We start from the raw sequence: 15996 nt of genomic DNA, 5'->3' as shown, positions 1-15996 counted from the left end.
GCTGCATGAGGCCACAAAAATCATTTTTACATTATTTAGCAGGACTTTTCGCAAGAGGCGACAAACTTTGTAGTCCTTTGTTAATTTCTCTTTATGCCTATTTGGCAGATGATACTCTGGTCGGTTAGAGGAAAAGAAAGAACGAGAAAAAGTCTCCCAGAGCTATCCCGGTACTCACAACACAGTTTCAACAAGAAGACAAATGATTTTGTTCACCTTATTATAAAACGTATTTTTATAACAGAAATTGAAAACGTAAAGAAATAAAGAAAATATTGGACAATTAAATTTAAAAATTACTACTTGTGCCCACAACTTACTTTACATTATTGATTCAATTGGATTCCAGAGGGGAGGGGGAGTTACAACTCCATCTTGCCTTTCTTGCAGACGTCCGTAAACTTAAAACACAATTAAATCATCAGTAGTATTCAGATACCTGTACAAAATTACCAAGAATTTTTCTCCCAGAGCTATCCCGGTACTCACAACACAGTTTCAACAAGAAGACAAATGATTTTGTTCACCTTATTATAAAACGTATTTTTATAACAGAAATTGAAAACGTAAAGAAATAAAGAAAATATTGGACAATTAAATTTAAAAATTACTACTTGTGCCCACAACTTACTTTACATTATTGATTCAATTGGATTCCAGAGGGGAGGGGGAGTTACAACTCCATCTTGCCTTTCTTGCAGACGTCCGTAAACTTAAAACACAATTAAATCATCAGTAGTATTCAGATACCTGTACAAAATTACCAAGAATTTTTCTTGTATAAGCTATTTCTATTAATTCTACAATACTATCTTGAGATAAAACTTGTTTTGAATCGCCAGCATGATATATCTTCCGAAGAGCATCGTCTCTGAAATGGCCGAAGTCACAACTATCTTTTTACTCTACTATGAATATTTTCCTTGTTTTTTTCTCTCTCTCTCACCGCAGGACCCACGATAGGAAGAAGAATTATTTCATATATATTTGTTAAGGTTTTCATAATGATATACACTATGAATATAACGCAATATGAAATAAAAGTTATTTTACTTTATGCGTATTCTCTTATATTTTTATGTTTGTAATTTTAACGTCTTCAATTCTGACGTTTTCGTATGGACACCGTAACCTAGAAGTTTCTAACGAATTAAGTTTACATTTTTAATTTTTCCATGACTATAATCTTAACACCTGCTAAAACACTAATAATTTCTTATTCTTGATCTATAACTAAAAATCCATTATATGTGAAAAATCACAATATTTATTGTATAACTTTTAACACAAGTGCACACTGTTATTCCTCGATTCTGTCAACACAGGCATAAAAAGATAAAATAGCATATGGTAAAGTACCATATTTCATATTATTTTATTTCACATAAAGTTTATAGGAATTCTATTCTAAACACTTTGTGTTTCATATACCTTCGTAAAATGCGCATAAGTAATAAGATGACGGCAAAATTTACGAGAAAGAATTCTCTTAATTTCTCTGTTTTCCAGAAAATTTTTGAAATTTTCTGGTACGTAATTACAATTAGCCACAGACTTTTCCATGTTCATGGAAAAACAAAACCAAGAAAACACGATAACGATGAAATATGTAACATCTTTTCCCCCTAATCAACCAGAACAATGAATAACATAAAAACAAATACAACGTACTTTATTATGAAATTGCAAAACACTTACTAATACTGACGTGTGCAAATTATTAGACTAAAGTTTGAAAAATGAAGAACCTTAAATACAATTTTAACTAAATCCTCTATTGCTGCGTTCTTTCACCATATTACAACCTGTTAGTATTTTGTATGCATTCCCTTCTATTTTATTAGCATTTCTATACGCTTTGGCATACTTCTCATTAGTTTTACACAATTATTTTTCACCTCTTCATTGAGATGTCATACTCTCATAAGTGCTGCGATGAGATCAATCTTGGTGGTTATCATTTCTCTTTTCACTTTGTTCTTAACAACAGCCCACAAGTTCTCGATAGAATTAAGTGAGACTATTTCCTACCCATGGCAGAACCTGAATACTATTTTCTTTCAGAAAATTGGTTACAATCCTTACTTTATGGCGTTGGGCCTCACAAAGTTTCCATATGGAAACCATTCCTTCATCTGCGGGGTAAGTTTGGTTTTCACCACATTTTGATATTGTTTTGATTCATCATTTCTTTCATGAGATACAATCATGCACCAAATACATATTCAGAGGAGCAACTGCTCCAGTGAACCCTTGTAAAATAAAGTTAAAAAAATTTTTCAAGTATACTACAACACACCAAAGGTGTCTGAATTGACAAAATATATAGGATAAATATGTAATGCTTGGTACTTTATTTTGCTCCAGTCATCCTTGAATCTATTTTTCATTTCCTTTGCCCATTCCAACCTCTTCTTTGCAATTGCTGGGGTTAACTTCGCCTTTCTACGGGGCCTTCCAGCTGGTAAGCCCATTGCGCATAATCGTCTTCTCACTCTAGACGGAGATACGACACTTCCGCACCCCTTTAACTGATTTGACAAATCCTTGCTAGTAGCTCTTCTATTGGATTTGGCCATCTGTAGTAGTTTCCTTTGAACACGATGGTTGATTGTCGATTTACGGCCACATTTACCTGAGCAATTTTGCGTGTATGATTCACCGACCTTCAAGATCCGACTTATTCCACTGACTGTTTTTTTTTTTTTGAGAAATAGACAGTTTTCTAGCTATTTCTTGCTGCGTGTAACGCTTTTCTTTCACAAGATACTCAGTTAAAGCAATCTTACATGGCGATAAGTCTTTGGTTTTGTCCATTTTCAATAAACCTTCGTATACAGAACAAAAGAAACTTTAATACTTTTTTTGCACAGGCCTTCAGCTAAAAACAACACTTAAGAAAGCAAAACTTCATGTGTTTTGTACCTAATACACATTAAAATATTATTTGGAATACTAAAAACATAACACCACGTAAAGCAAATTTAGTATGACGTATATAGAAAGGACCAACTCCAGTTCATGTGCTAATATAAGTACAATGATGCAGTTGTTTACCACTATTGTCTGTTTCTTACCACTGTTGCCGGTAAGGAATAAAAAGAATCATTACTTTCTATGTGAAGGTACACATAAAGTCTAGAACATACTTTAGCTTTAAAAAATATCAACTATACACAATACAAATGGAGGAAAAAAATCTTCGAAAATCCTGAGAAATCGACATTTAGTCTAATAATTTACACACGTCTGTACAACTTCTTGTACAAAGTGAAAAATCAAACATCTTCCCTCAAAATTTAATCTGTAACGTTAGTCACATGATGCAAGTTTCGGCACATAAGAAATGAAAAAGTACCAGTAAGACACTGATCGAAAAACGTTGGATGTATGTACATAAAACACGCTATTCAATATTAACGATGTATCTTTAGAAAAACTCAATAGTATTAAAGTAATGCATTTCACTTCTCCAAACGCATAATTTCTTCTTAATATTACGCATATCTTCCATTATTTTAGTCGTCTTAGTTTCCAACTCGTTTCCAAATAATTTTTATTTTCCTATCTTCAATTTCTTTTTCTTTTTCTCTCGTTGTTGATCTATTGCTTCTGCAAAACGAATACAAGCATTTCGTACTTTATGAATCAGAGATTTCCTTATCAATAATTTCTCAAAGTCACTAGAAGAAGCTACTGTTTTGTACACAAGTGTGTGGTTATTAGTTTGTTCTTTTAAATAATTTGCTACACATTCCGCATTCATTGAAAATTCACATTCTAGATTTGAATTTTTATGAGAGATATTAACACCATTTTTGACAGTATAATTTAAATCATTGCACTCTGAAGTATCCGAAGTTATTTAGCCAAAAGTCATCCTAACGCTGACCAGTTCTAGAATACTGACTCATAATTACCTTACAATTTGGACTCGAACAAAACTCTGAATTGTTTCGCAACTCCTTCTGCCCCATTGCCATCTAACCAATTATTCTTTTCAGCTAGTTTACTTAAAACAATTCATGCGATTCGCTCCAACATTAGATCCTGCAGAAACATTAAGATTCAAGCACGAAAGAGTCCTAGTCAATTTATAATTTAAAGGTAGATTCTTTAAAAGATTAAGAACAAGTTTCTGTATGCATTTTCTGCAACTTCGGCGAAAACCCAAAATGTCCAAATTCGTTATTGGTTGATATTTCTTACAGGCAGTACGAGTAGCAGAAACCAATGTCAACGCTTTTCACGAGAAGAAAATTTTATCACATCTATTTGTAAACATGAACTCAACGAACAAAAAGCTTCTGGTTTTACAAACTTTGAAAATGAAATGAAATCTTTGAGTTTTACGTCCCGCGGTTATGCCGGTTAGGCTAAAGGAGACAGTGATAATTAGTAATGAATGAAAATGCTGGAATGAAGAAAGTGCGAGGAAACGGGAGATCCCGAGAAAACCCATGCACACGGTGTTTGTCCACCACAAAGTTCACTTGGCGGAGGCTGGGATAGAACCCGGGACCCCAAGCACCAGAGGTGAACGATCTACCACTGAGCCACCTCGGCCCCTTTTACAAACTTTAGCATTATATATATATATATATATATATATATATATATATATATATATATATAGAGAGAGAGAGAGAGAGAGAGAGAGAGAGATTTAATCACATCCGATAAGATATTGTAAAGAAATGGAGTGAGAGGAGCGTGAGTCTGAAATTCAGTAAGGAAAAATTCTATTATTGAAGATAGTTTTTTTTTTTTTTTTTTTTTTTTATGTAAGTTTAGGAATAAGCATTTTATCTTCTTCCAACATACCTGACACGATCTGATACCTCGAAGAGCTCGGAACTTTCTTGTCCTTCCTAACACCTTAAATATACAACAGAAGATAGGGATAAATGTTAATGCCTCGCTGCGTAACGTTACTATTTTCAAGCCAACACAGAACGAAATTTCAGTGGGAAATTTTCTGAGCCTCTATAGTTGTACTCGGCACAGAATACTGGAACTCCTTAAATAAGTTATGAAGAGCTCTTATTAGGCTGTTACATTACGATCTTCTGTGTGATTGCATTATGAATGAAGTTGATCTTTTCCCGTTACATCAAAGGAATGTTGTGTGTTACGGTATATGCTAGTCTATACACGCGTTTATCATTAACCTGCATACACAGTTCTTTCAGTGTTCCAACCATGGAGTGGTCACGCGAAAAAGCGATACATTGATCGACTATCGAAAGAAAAGTGTTTGTGAAGCGTTCTACGGAATAGCAGAGATCGTGATTATTACATCGATTCAAGAATATATATATATATATATATATATATATATATATATATATATATAATCAAGTCAGACAGTAAACTAGATTCAATGTAGGTGAGTTGATCTGCAAACACTTTCTTTTACTGCTTCCTCTACCGTATACGCAACACGTACATTTGCACAGGGAGGCAAAAATCTGTCATAAAGTATACAAAATTGGCAATATAAGAAAGTAAAACATTTAAAATTAACATTTCTTGTTGGAACCTGACTTCATGATAACGTTAGTTAAATTTACTAATTTGGCCCGTTTATTTCCATATTACATTCATAAATTATGTTTATGTTCCATCTGTTGCGGGTGCGTCGCGTGCACATATTATCATCCAATGCTATGCTACAAAGCAGGTCAGTTGTAAACTTGAGTAACTGCATTTCTAATTTCATTGCTGATGTGACTTTCATACTTCACTCAAGTTTAAAATAGCATATTATTGGCGAAGATAGTAGCTCAAATTTAATTCCTAACAAACTTTATAAGTTCTTGCCGATGCTACAATTCTTCTTATTATTAATAGTTCATTATTATTATTATTATTATTATTATTATTATTATTCAGTGAATAATATATTACATCAACACTACTAAAATTATGATAAGAAGCGTACTTAAAATCGTTGCTAAGACTATTATGAAGTATTCTGCCTGTTGGCAAGCCCTGGAACTAACGTTTTATTATTATTGTGTTGGAAACAAAGATTTTATTTAAAAAAAGAAGAAAGAAAGAAATGGATATGCTAATCTGTTAAAAAGTAATAGTGCTTAAATGTAATTATAAAAAAAAGCCTTAAAAAGTAATCAAAAGAAACCATTAATATGTTTTTCCTTTTTCATAATAACTTGTCCTAAGGAACAACGGTGATATGTGATCAGATCAACTTTTTAATTGAAAAAAAAATTTAAAAAATCATAAGCTAAGCACTTAATTTAAAATTAAAAACTAATAAATTTTGTAATATAAATTAATGGAGATTCAGGCTGGCAGAAAGGAATGTGAAAACGGAGGCAACAAAAACATAAAGAAAAAACATCATTTTAGCCATATGCAAAAAGACTAACCTTAAACTTCGGATGAAAGGCTACCATATACTCATGTAAGTTTTTCAATTGCTACCACTTATAAAAGTTAGCTTTTTTTAAAAAAAATATAAAAAAATCTAAGCTTTCTAGTTTTGGTTTCCTTGAAAAATTAATTTTATAACAAGTAACTCAAATAATATGCAAATAGCATCATTAATATTCTCTTGTATATGTTAAAATTCTCAATGTGTTAATAAAACTGTAATTAAGCATTTCAAGGTAAAACAAGTTCTTTTACTCCTAAAAAACTACCTCTTATACACAAATTTGACAGAGTGGGATACTGTTTACCAATAATTAATATAATCTAAAATTATCTACCATACTGGACTAAATATTTGTCTATGATTTTTTCTTCTTTCTTTGGAAGAAGTAGTGGCAAATGATACTATCGCACCAGGCAGCGAATTGTCTAGGACTGACCCTGCTGCTTTTTAGTGTGCGATGGACAAAAATGTAGATAGCAGCAGCCAACTCTACAGAGGAAGACATCATCTCTACAAAACTACGTAAAAACTTGGCAAATGGAAAACATGATGTTACGTGATAAAGTGCGGGCTGCCTCTCTACACTTTCATGGATCCTCGTAACGTAACAGTATATTGTAACATCGTGCCACACATCGCATGCACATGTTACGTTCTTTCTGTACGGGCATTTGTTATAAATCTGGACGAAGCTTTAGGCAAGTTTTAGACGGAAGCATTTATCGTAGCAGATGTGCTGCCAAAAATCTCCATATAATATTGTATGAGATCAAGAACAATCTAAAACAAAGCAACCCAGGTTGGCAATATGGTGCTTTTACACGGTAGTATTTAGATAGGCATCTTGTCGTGACGTAGCAAACAAATCACTGAAGAAGAGCGCAATTATGGTTCCGAAACTACAGGGTGAGATACCTAAAGCTATAATGGTTGTAACAACAGTTCTCGCCGGTTATATTAAAAAACGAAAACCACAAAAAAGTATGTGGGCAAAAAGCATCCCTACTCCAACTCATTTTTCTTTAGTACAATTCAATTTCCCACATAAAACAAAGAGCATGGATATTTGGCACAAAATCTTTCGCTTCCTTTTAACACACCATGGCGCTGCAATCGAACCAGAAATGCTAGGGAAAATGCTACGAAATAGAGCAAGTTCTATCGACAAGAAATGCCATAGGATATGCCATGGCATAGGTACTGCTATAGTACAGTGCGTCCCACTAACTTTCGAACCCGAAACAAACGTTATATTTTCCGAACAAATATACATAGGAAAATGAAATTCACAATACACGTACCTTGTTTCATGCTGAATACATGACCGTCACAGCAGGTGTTGAAAGTGTCCTCCCTGGACGTCAAGTCATGTTTGTACACGGCGTTCCATATTGTGAAAAGTCCGATGTACAGTCTCCGGTGTGATCTCATGAATCGCATTCTCAATGTTGTTTCGCATCTCTTGCAGTGATCGTGGGTTGTTTCTGTAGACACAACCTTTAAGAAAACCCCATAAGAAGAAATCAGGTGGATCCGGGGATTTTGGCGGCCACAATTCTTTGGAGATTATCCTGTCACCAAAAAAGGACTCAATTTCTGCCATGGCCACGTTGAAAGTATGGCATGTTGGTCCGTCTTGTTGGAAATAACCGCGACGCAATTTTTAATCGTCCATCTGATTCACAAATTCACTGAAGATGTGTAAGTAAACTTGTGTGTTTACTGTATTTTCAAAAAAGATGGGTCCAATGATACGCTGTCGGGAAATTGCACACCAAACTCCCACTTTTAAGGGATGAAGTGGAATCTCATGGTACACATGCGGATTTTCGGCGGCCCACACCCGAGTATTCTGCGAGTTCACATAACCGGAGAGATCGAACCAAGCTTCATCTGTGAACCAAGTATAGTCTAGGATTCCTGGATTATCATGCAACAAAGCTTGCAACCAACGACAATACATAACGCGCTTTTCCCAATCTGTAGTCTTCAACTCCTGGACGACTGTAACGCGATATGGAAACAGCTTGGCTCTTTTGGCGGCTCTTTGCACAGTTGACTTTGACATCCCTATCTCTTGTAATAATAAACGCAGGCTCTTCTTAGGGGACTGCAAAAGACGTTGTCGCACATTCTGTACTGTCTCCTCGGACATCCGTGGACGCGCGTCTCCATGTCCCGTATGCAACGTTCCTGTTGTTTTGAACTTGTTCACCAAATGATGTATTGATGATTTCGATGGTCCTTTACGGCATCCAAATTCACGGCAAAATTCACGTTGAACGGTCTGATACGATCCCAATATCCAATATTTTTTAACAATGAACACGCGTTCCTGTACGGTGTACAGAACCATCCTCGCGATGCAGCGACTCGAGTCACACTAACGCACGCACACCACACCAAGCAGCACTTCCCCTGGCGCCACCTATCGTCTTTGTTTTGACGTGTGCGCTTTTGTTCAACCCTTTCTCGTGTTTAGCATGAAACAAGGTACGTGTATTGTGAATTTCATTTTCTTATGTACATTTATTCGGAAATTATAACTTTTTTTTTCGGGTTCGAAAGCTAGTGGGACGCACTGTATTTGCTACTACGGTAGGATATAGATGATACGATTTTTGCTACGAGAAAAGATATGATAAATGCTTCCGTCTAAAACTAGCCTTACAGAGTCATTTGGCGATACCTTGATATCTGACTGGAAAATATGTAGACAAGTGAAGTTTATGCTGGGGCCATCCATTGAAATCTGATTAAAAAAAAAAAAAAAAAATCAATGGTGAATGGGTCTCTCTGAAATTAAAAGATCTGAAACTGTAGAATTTCCTAAAGCGCGATGTCAAATAACGGGTGCACATTTGTCCTTTTACGGTACTCTACAATCGCACATTTATGTTTTCTTCAACAACTGAATTAGTTCACCTTTCAAGTTTAAGTATACAATACCAGCACGTGGCTGCGTTTGAATTAGGCAGAATGATCTGTCTACGAGAAACAGTCATGTCATATTATGACATTTCGGATCGTACAGGGCATGCTGCTACCACAATGATGCGTGTATGTGAAAACAGTGGATAGAAGAGAGAGAGGCCATGTACTGTGACCGCAGCATGGGATTACCGCCATATTGTTCGCATGGGCGTACAGCTTCGTTCAGTGTTCAGAGCGTACAGCTTCGCTCGACGAAAGAGTTTTGGTGCGGCGGGGCTTATCGGATAGATTATATTTGCAAGACTCGTTCCCTACTTTTTAACATCCTAGATAGTTAGTGAATAATTTCTAAAAGTATGGCGTTTCTCCTCCTTCCCTAAACGGGAAGTAAGGCTCGTCGTCTATAACCTAGGTGAAGTTAGATTAGTATATTTGGATTGGGAGACCAGAATTCTATGCTTAAAATTCGTACTTTCTTCGTATATTTTCTGTGTTTTTGATGGCCAGGTTAGGTTAGTTTAGATATGTTATATTAGTAATTAGTAATTACACTTACGTAACATCATCTCATTTCTCCTGTAAACATGGTGATTTTGGCCCCCCAGTTCCAAAATTATCCTTTCCCTCCTGGAAACCAATTGTATATGCCCAAATCATATTATGCGGACAAACTCTTACTTTGGGTGTTACCTCTCTCGACTGCTTCAAAGACTATTTGTCCGGGGTTAAGTTTAGAGTTGCCCCGCCACTTTTTTATAAAAATTAGGAAACTTTACAGGAGAAATGAAGTAAGAAATATTTGATTGGGGTTCTTACGTGATGTCTAGGTGTGTAAGTTTGACAGTAAAGTTATGTTTAATACAGGAAAAGATATGCAGAAGTGGGTACTATTTGCAATACGCGGAACGTTTCGGTGATTCCTCAGCATGGTAGTCGTATAGGATGGCGAATCGGTGTGTTGAATGTAGAGATGCAAGGGCTTACAAAAAAAAAAAAAAACGGCTTTTTTGAAAAAAAACTCGGTTTTTTCTGCTTGGGAAATTTTGGGCTTTTTTGAAAATTTTGCTTCAAATTGACAAAGCAGACTTCGTTTCGCTTCTCTACAGCACAAAACTCATTTAATTAGTGGTTGATGCAGATAATAATATAAAACCTCTAAAATAAACCATGAATTTCGAAAAGATATTTTTTTAATACTTAACATATTTACATTATGAATTCCAAAGAATTAACCAATATATATAATAAATTTTTAACCTCTTTATATACAAAATAAGTATTTGTTTTAAAGAAAAAATATACATAAATAACTAGCAAAATTGTATGTAATATTTTTACTTCAAAATATCACACACCCTCTATTTGAAACAAAATAAAGTAAAACATGAAAGAAATACATTTATATGATACTCTTAAAAGCTGCACATCAAGAGCTTTGTTTCGGGCGGTTCTGTACATTCTTGAAATTTTTCAGTTAAGTTCTAACTTTCACACACACTGTATAAATACTTCGAACAAATTTTTCATTAATTGATCACATACATAATAATCTGTTACCACCTATCAAGTGCTTCGGATCTGCAAAATCGGCAAGGTACCGAATTCTGTAATGCACTGACTGTCCCTTAAGCTTGTTCAGAATCGGGAATTTTCTGTTCATGGATCATATGCATAATAGACTCTTCATCTCTGTGTGCGGTTTCCTAGGCTCTAGAATATATAACTACCATCACGGTTTACCCAGTTCTGAAGGTTTCTGAATTTTTAACAAGAATTCAATATATCGTTAAGATTTTTTTTTTTTTTTTTTTTTTTTAACAAAAAAGAAAAACTATGGAATACATTTAAGAAGAGTGAAAAGAATCAATCACTGTTCCAATTCACAAGGAAGGCGACAAAACTGATTGTAATAATTAACGAGGCATTTCTCTTAACAAGATTGATCCCATACGCAGATGAAATTATTGGAGATTATCAGTGTGGATTTAAACGAAATCGAACAAGTATCAACCAGATATTTACCATTCGACAAATATTCGAAAACAAATGGGATTATATTACCCAGTACATCATCTGTTTATTGATTTTAGAAATGCTTATGACTTGGTTAGGAGGAAAACATTGTACAACATTCTTACAGAATTTGGAATACCGAAAAAGCTTGTTAGATTAATGAAAATGTGTTTAAATGAATCCCAGAGTAAAGTCTGAGTAGAAAAATGCGAGCTTCCACGTCAAGAATGGCCTGAAACAAGGAGATGCGTTGTCGCCATTATTATTCAGCTTTGTTCCAGGGTACGCTATAAGGAAAATAAAAGATAGCAGCCAGGGTCTAGAGCTGAACGATATTCACCAGGTTATGGCATATGCTGATGATGTAAATCTTATAGGAGAACATCGAAATAAATTCAGACGCCTTATTAAACGCTTGCAGCGACATTGCTTTAGAAATAAATGCTGAGAAAACTAAATACGTGGAAGTTCACCAGGATCGTAATACGGGCAAATTATGAATGCGTTAAAATATCAGATAATAATTTCGACAAAGTGAATACTTTCAAATATCTAGGATCAATATTATGAGACCAAAATCATATCCACGAAGAAATTAAATCTCGACTGAAATCAGGAAATTCCTGCTATTATTCAGTTCAAAATATTTTGTTGTCGCGAATTCTGTCGGGGAATTTAAAGCTTAAAATATATATATATAAAATGATAATCATGCCTGTTATGTTTTATGGTTGTGAATCATGGTCGCTTACGCTGAGGGAAGAACGCAGACTGAAAATATTTGAGAATAAAATTCTGAGACGAATATTTGGACCCAAGAGGAACAGAAATGGGGAATGGCGGAAACTTCATAACGAAGAACTACATAATTTATACGGTTTACCAAACATCGTTAGAGTCATCAAGTCTAGGAGGCTTAGGTGGGCAGGTCATGTAGCCAGAATGGAAGAAGGTAGGAACGCTTTCAAAGTTTTAACTGGAAACCCAGTCGGAAAACGTCCATTAGGAAGACCTAGGCGCAGATGGGAGGACAATATTACGATGGATCTTGTTGAAATAGGAATACAGAGTAGAAACTGGATTGAATTGGGCAAGTCAATGGAATGCTTTTGTGAAAGCAGCACTGAATCTTCGGATTGAGACAGAGAATATATTTAAGTTAATCACAACTGCATAACAAACATGGGTGAGTGGTTAGCTTTTGCGCTTCTATCGGGAAGTCCGGGATTCATCCCCGCATTCGACCATTTTGACAAAAGTTTTTCTTAATTCCATCTGTGAATGTAGAGATAGTGTGTGTACTGTGAGTCCTGGCCGACTTCCTTTCTTATCGGTTTTAAATCGTTGTTATTACTAATTACCAGCAGTGACGGATTTGCGAAGGTGTTAGCGAGGTATGTCTTTCGGATCGAAGCCTATACCCCGTAATTATGGAAATTCTAAAACAAACTAACTATTAGTTATGCCTTTATTCATAAACTTCAAGCTCTCCTCAGAAAAAAAAATAGTACTTTTTTTTAAAGAAAAACTCCTCCCAAAATACTTTTCTAATTCCGCCACTGATTTCAGTATAAAATGGTTTTCAAGGTTGCAATCGGAAGAATATTGCTGAATATACAAACGAAACGAAATATTTGTTATGCCTGTACTCATAAACTCCAAGCCCCTCCCAAATAAAAATTAGGGATTTTTAGAAAAATCAAACATTCAGAGAAACCCCTCCCAAATACTTTTTTAAATCCCCTACTGATTATTCCTATCAAATGGCATTTAAGGTTGTATCCGGAAGATTGTTGCTAAGTCATTGCACAGCTACGCTATGACAGATATATTGAAAAATATAAGTTTAATTATGTGCTACTAGAAGCTAGAGTACTAAGCTCTAAGTAATGAAACACGGATGACTAAAAAGAAATTATCTAGAGAATTAAAACATTACCGATAACTCAGAAGTTAAAATAATTAGTTAAATGACCTCTAAAATTGCCCTCAAATACTATGTACTTCACTATGTTCACTTTAATTCATAAAACATGTGCTCCATCCATCATGATGGTGAATTCCAGACCGAAATATGGCATTTAGGTCATGAAATCTTATTGAACTTTGGAGTATACAATAAGAAAGCTATCTAAATAGAAAAATCATGAAAATGAAAAAAGCCAAAATTGCCAAAATTCTCGTTTTTTTCTTCAAAAAAGCCGGCTTTTTATGTGCAAAAAAACATCGATTCAAAAAAGCCGCCTTTTTTGCATCTCTAGTTGAATGTGATATTTCTGCATTGAGTTTTACACAATTATGAAGAGAATCTACTAGATTTTTATGAGAACCACGGATTACTAAATTTATGTTATAATTGAAGCCTCTATGAGAGCCGGTTCAAGCCACTTTCTAGGGTAAGTCTTTACTTTGACTCCAACTGTGACTTTAATCGGTTCTTATAGGTTGAGTTACTTCTGGAACTGTTTGTGCGTGAGTCACTTGTTGGAACTGTTCGTGCCTTTGGTGTGACGTCTTAGTTCATATTTTTCCCACTAGGTGTCTGTGTAGTCATATGGTAGTTGGTTAGTGTGATGTCACATGCTCTGTGTGCATGTATGTGTGTGCTGCTGTTTGTGGCATGCGGGAAGCGCGTAATTGAATTGGTTGAATTGAGTTAGAGAAAACCTATCATAGTTGTGGTCTAAACTGAAGATATTTTCGACGTATTGTAAAAGTGGACGTTTATTGGAACATTTTTAAGTAATGTTGAGTATTGTGCATGTGTTCTTGGTATCTTATTTTTTCGTGTGTGGAATCAGCAGTTATGAGGTCATTATTCATGAGTGTTCTCCTATGGCGAAATGGCGTTTTCTTTTTTTAATTCATATTATTTTTATTCTTGATTTGTTTTGCATTTGAGTATTAGGGAAAGTATTTGGTTTGCTGCTGCTTGTCCTATTGTCTTGTTGAGATGTAATTTTTTTTTTCTTTGTCATGCACTGATTTATGATTAGAGACGAGTGTTTTTTTTAAAATTTTTCCCTTCTTATCTTAGCTTTATAGTAGTGGTGTGATTATTTATTATTATTTTGGATGTTTTTATGGTACTTGAGCGGGGGGTTTGGGGGGCGGTAGCCCCCATTTAGATCTGAAAATTCATAGTCACCGCTTCACCTGAATTGATGTTTAGTAACATTGTGGCCCTTGTACTTATAGTATAATTCTTAACATCGTATAGTAACATTGTGGCCCTTGTACTTATAGTATAATTCTTAATATCGTACATTACTTTCACTGTGTTAGTAATTGTAATCGGATCACATGAATCGGTTGAAGTCATTGTTTGGCTCAAAGTAAAAATTTGCCCTTTCTAGTTTACCTAAAGTCTTACCGAGTAAAAATAACCTAACTTGAACTAACCAAACCTAACCTATCCTAAACCAAGCTAACTATATTTAATGTTTTGTTTTTTGTAGTTTTAAAACTGGAGGGGTAACTCTAAACTTAAGCCTTTGTCCGGATTAAAACCAATGGATGACAATATTTGGAATCTAAATAGTAAAATATTCAAGGTAAAGTAATATTTATGAACTACAGCTATACCCAATAGCCACTTTCAAAAACTTGAACACCACGGTGACTCAGTCCTAGAGCAATTATCTCTGGTGCGTGTGACTCGTTTCGATCTCCGGCCAAGTAAGTTCGTGGTTGATAACATATTGCCCGTGGGTTTTCTCAGATACTTTCGTTTCCTTCCACATTCTCATTCCATTGATTCACAATTTCACTTATTTCAATCGTACGTTTCTCCTGGCGTAAAGGGCATAATTGTGGGACGTTAATCTGAAAGGTAATTAATTTTTTAAAAAAATATAGATTTGTATTAACATTTAAAATAATTCTTACTCAACCATATGGTAAAACAACGTAAAATGACAGCATATAGATTGTGACATGTTAGTTATCAGAAGCAAGGCATGTACCCCGCATGCTTCATGAAGTGAAAAAAATATTCTTAAACATGGTTGTAAATATATATAAATGCTTACAGCAAATGACACGAAATAAATGCACTGGATTTGTGTTGACCATGATGAAAACCGCAGCATGTCTTTTTCTTACGCTTCGGCAGTTAAATGATATCTTTCACACGTTATGTAACTATAATATCTTCATGAAATATCTTATCATTGAAATTGTGTACATCTCCGTTCATGACTACTCAGTTTTCGCGTTATTTATTGTTCTGTCCTATACCAAAATCTTTCCGGCGATTACACATTACAGTGCATTTCCTTGTTCAACTTCAAAAGATAAGTAAAAAATCAAGTTTAGTTTTTAACCAACTTTGCCTTGTAACCTACAGTGGTTAGATGAGGACAAGTAAAATATGAATTACCTGCTAACTTAATCCGTAACGGTATGCGTCAACGCAATCGCAAAGCACTTTTTTTTTTTTTTTTTGGCATTGGTTTACTGTACACAAAATTTTCCGAAGACTGGTGCGGTCGCTATTCCAGGTTTCACTTATACATTCAAATTTTTATCACATTATATTGATAGGGTATATTGTATCCATTAAGTTTCTTGGGGGTACCCATGCTTTGTTCAGCGAGGAGCAAACTTTTACATACTAAAAGCGAATCGAAAGTGTTGTTCACAAT

The 15996-nt window shown here is 34.8% G+C and overlaps 1 protein-coding gene across 1 annotated transcript in view; it reads right to left on the bottom strand.

Moving 5' to 3' along the window:
* LOC145662526 (solute carrier family 67 member A2-like) overlaps window positions 1-15632 on the bottom strand; it is a 37826-nt gene extending 22194 nt beyond the window's left edge. Inside the window, exon 1 of the mRNA XM_081728191.1 lies at window positions 15382-15632. Within this exon, the coding sequence (XP_081584317.1) occupies window positions 15382-15441 (60 nt within the window). The 5' untranslated portion in view covers window positions 15442-15632. The remainder of the gene's footprint in view (window positions 1-15381) is intronic.
* Between the last annotated feature and the right edge of the window lie 364 nt (window positions 15633-15996).

The sequence above is a fragment of the Thermobia domestica genome, chromosome 1 (genome assembly GCF_964235325.1).
Source record: "Thermobia domestica chromosome 1, izTheDome1.hap1.1, whole genome shotgun sequence".
NCBI classification, from domain to species: Eukaryota; Metazoa; Arthropoda; class Insecta; order Zygentoma; family Lepismatidae; genus Thermobia; species Thermobia domestica.
This window is presented reverse-complemented; position numbering and strand designations above follow the sequence as displayed.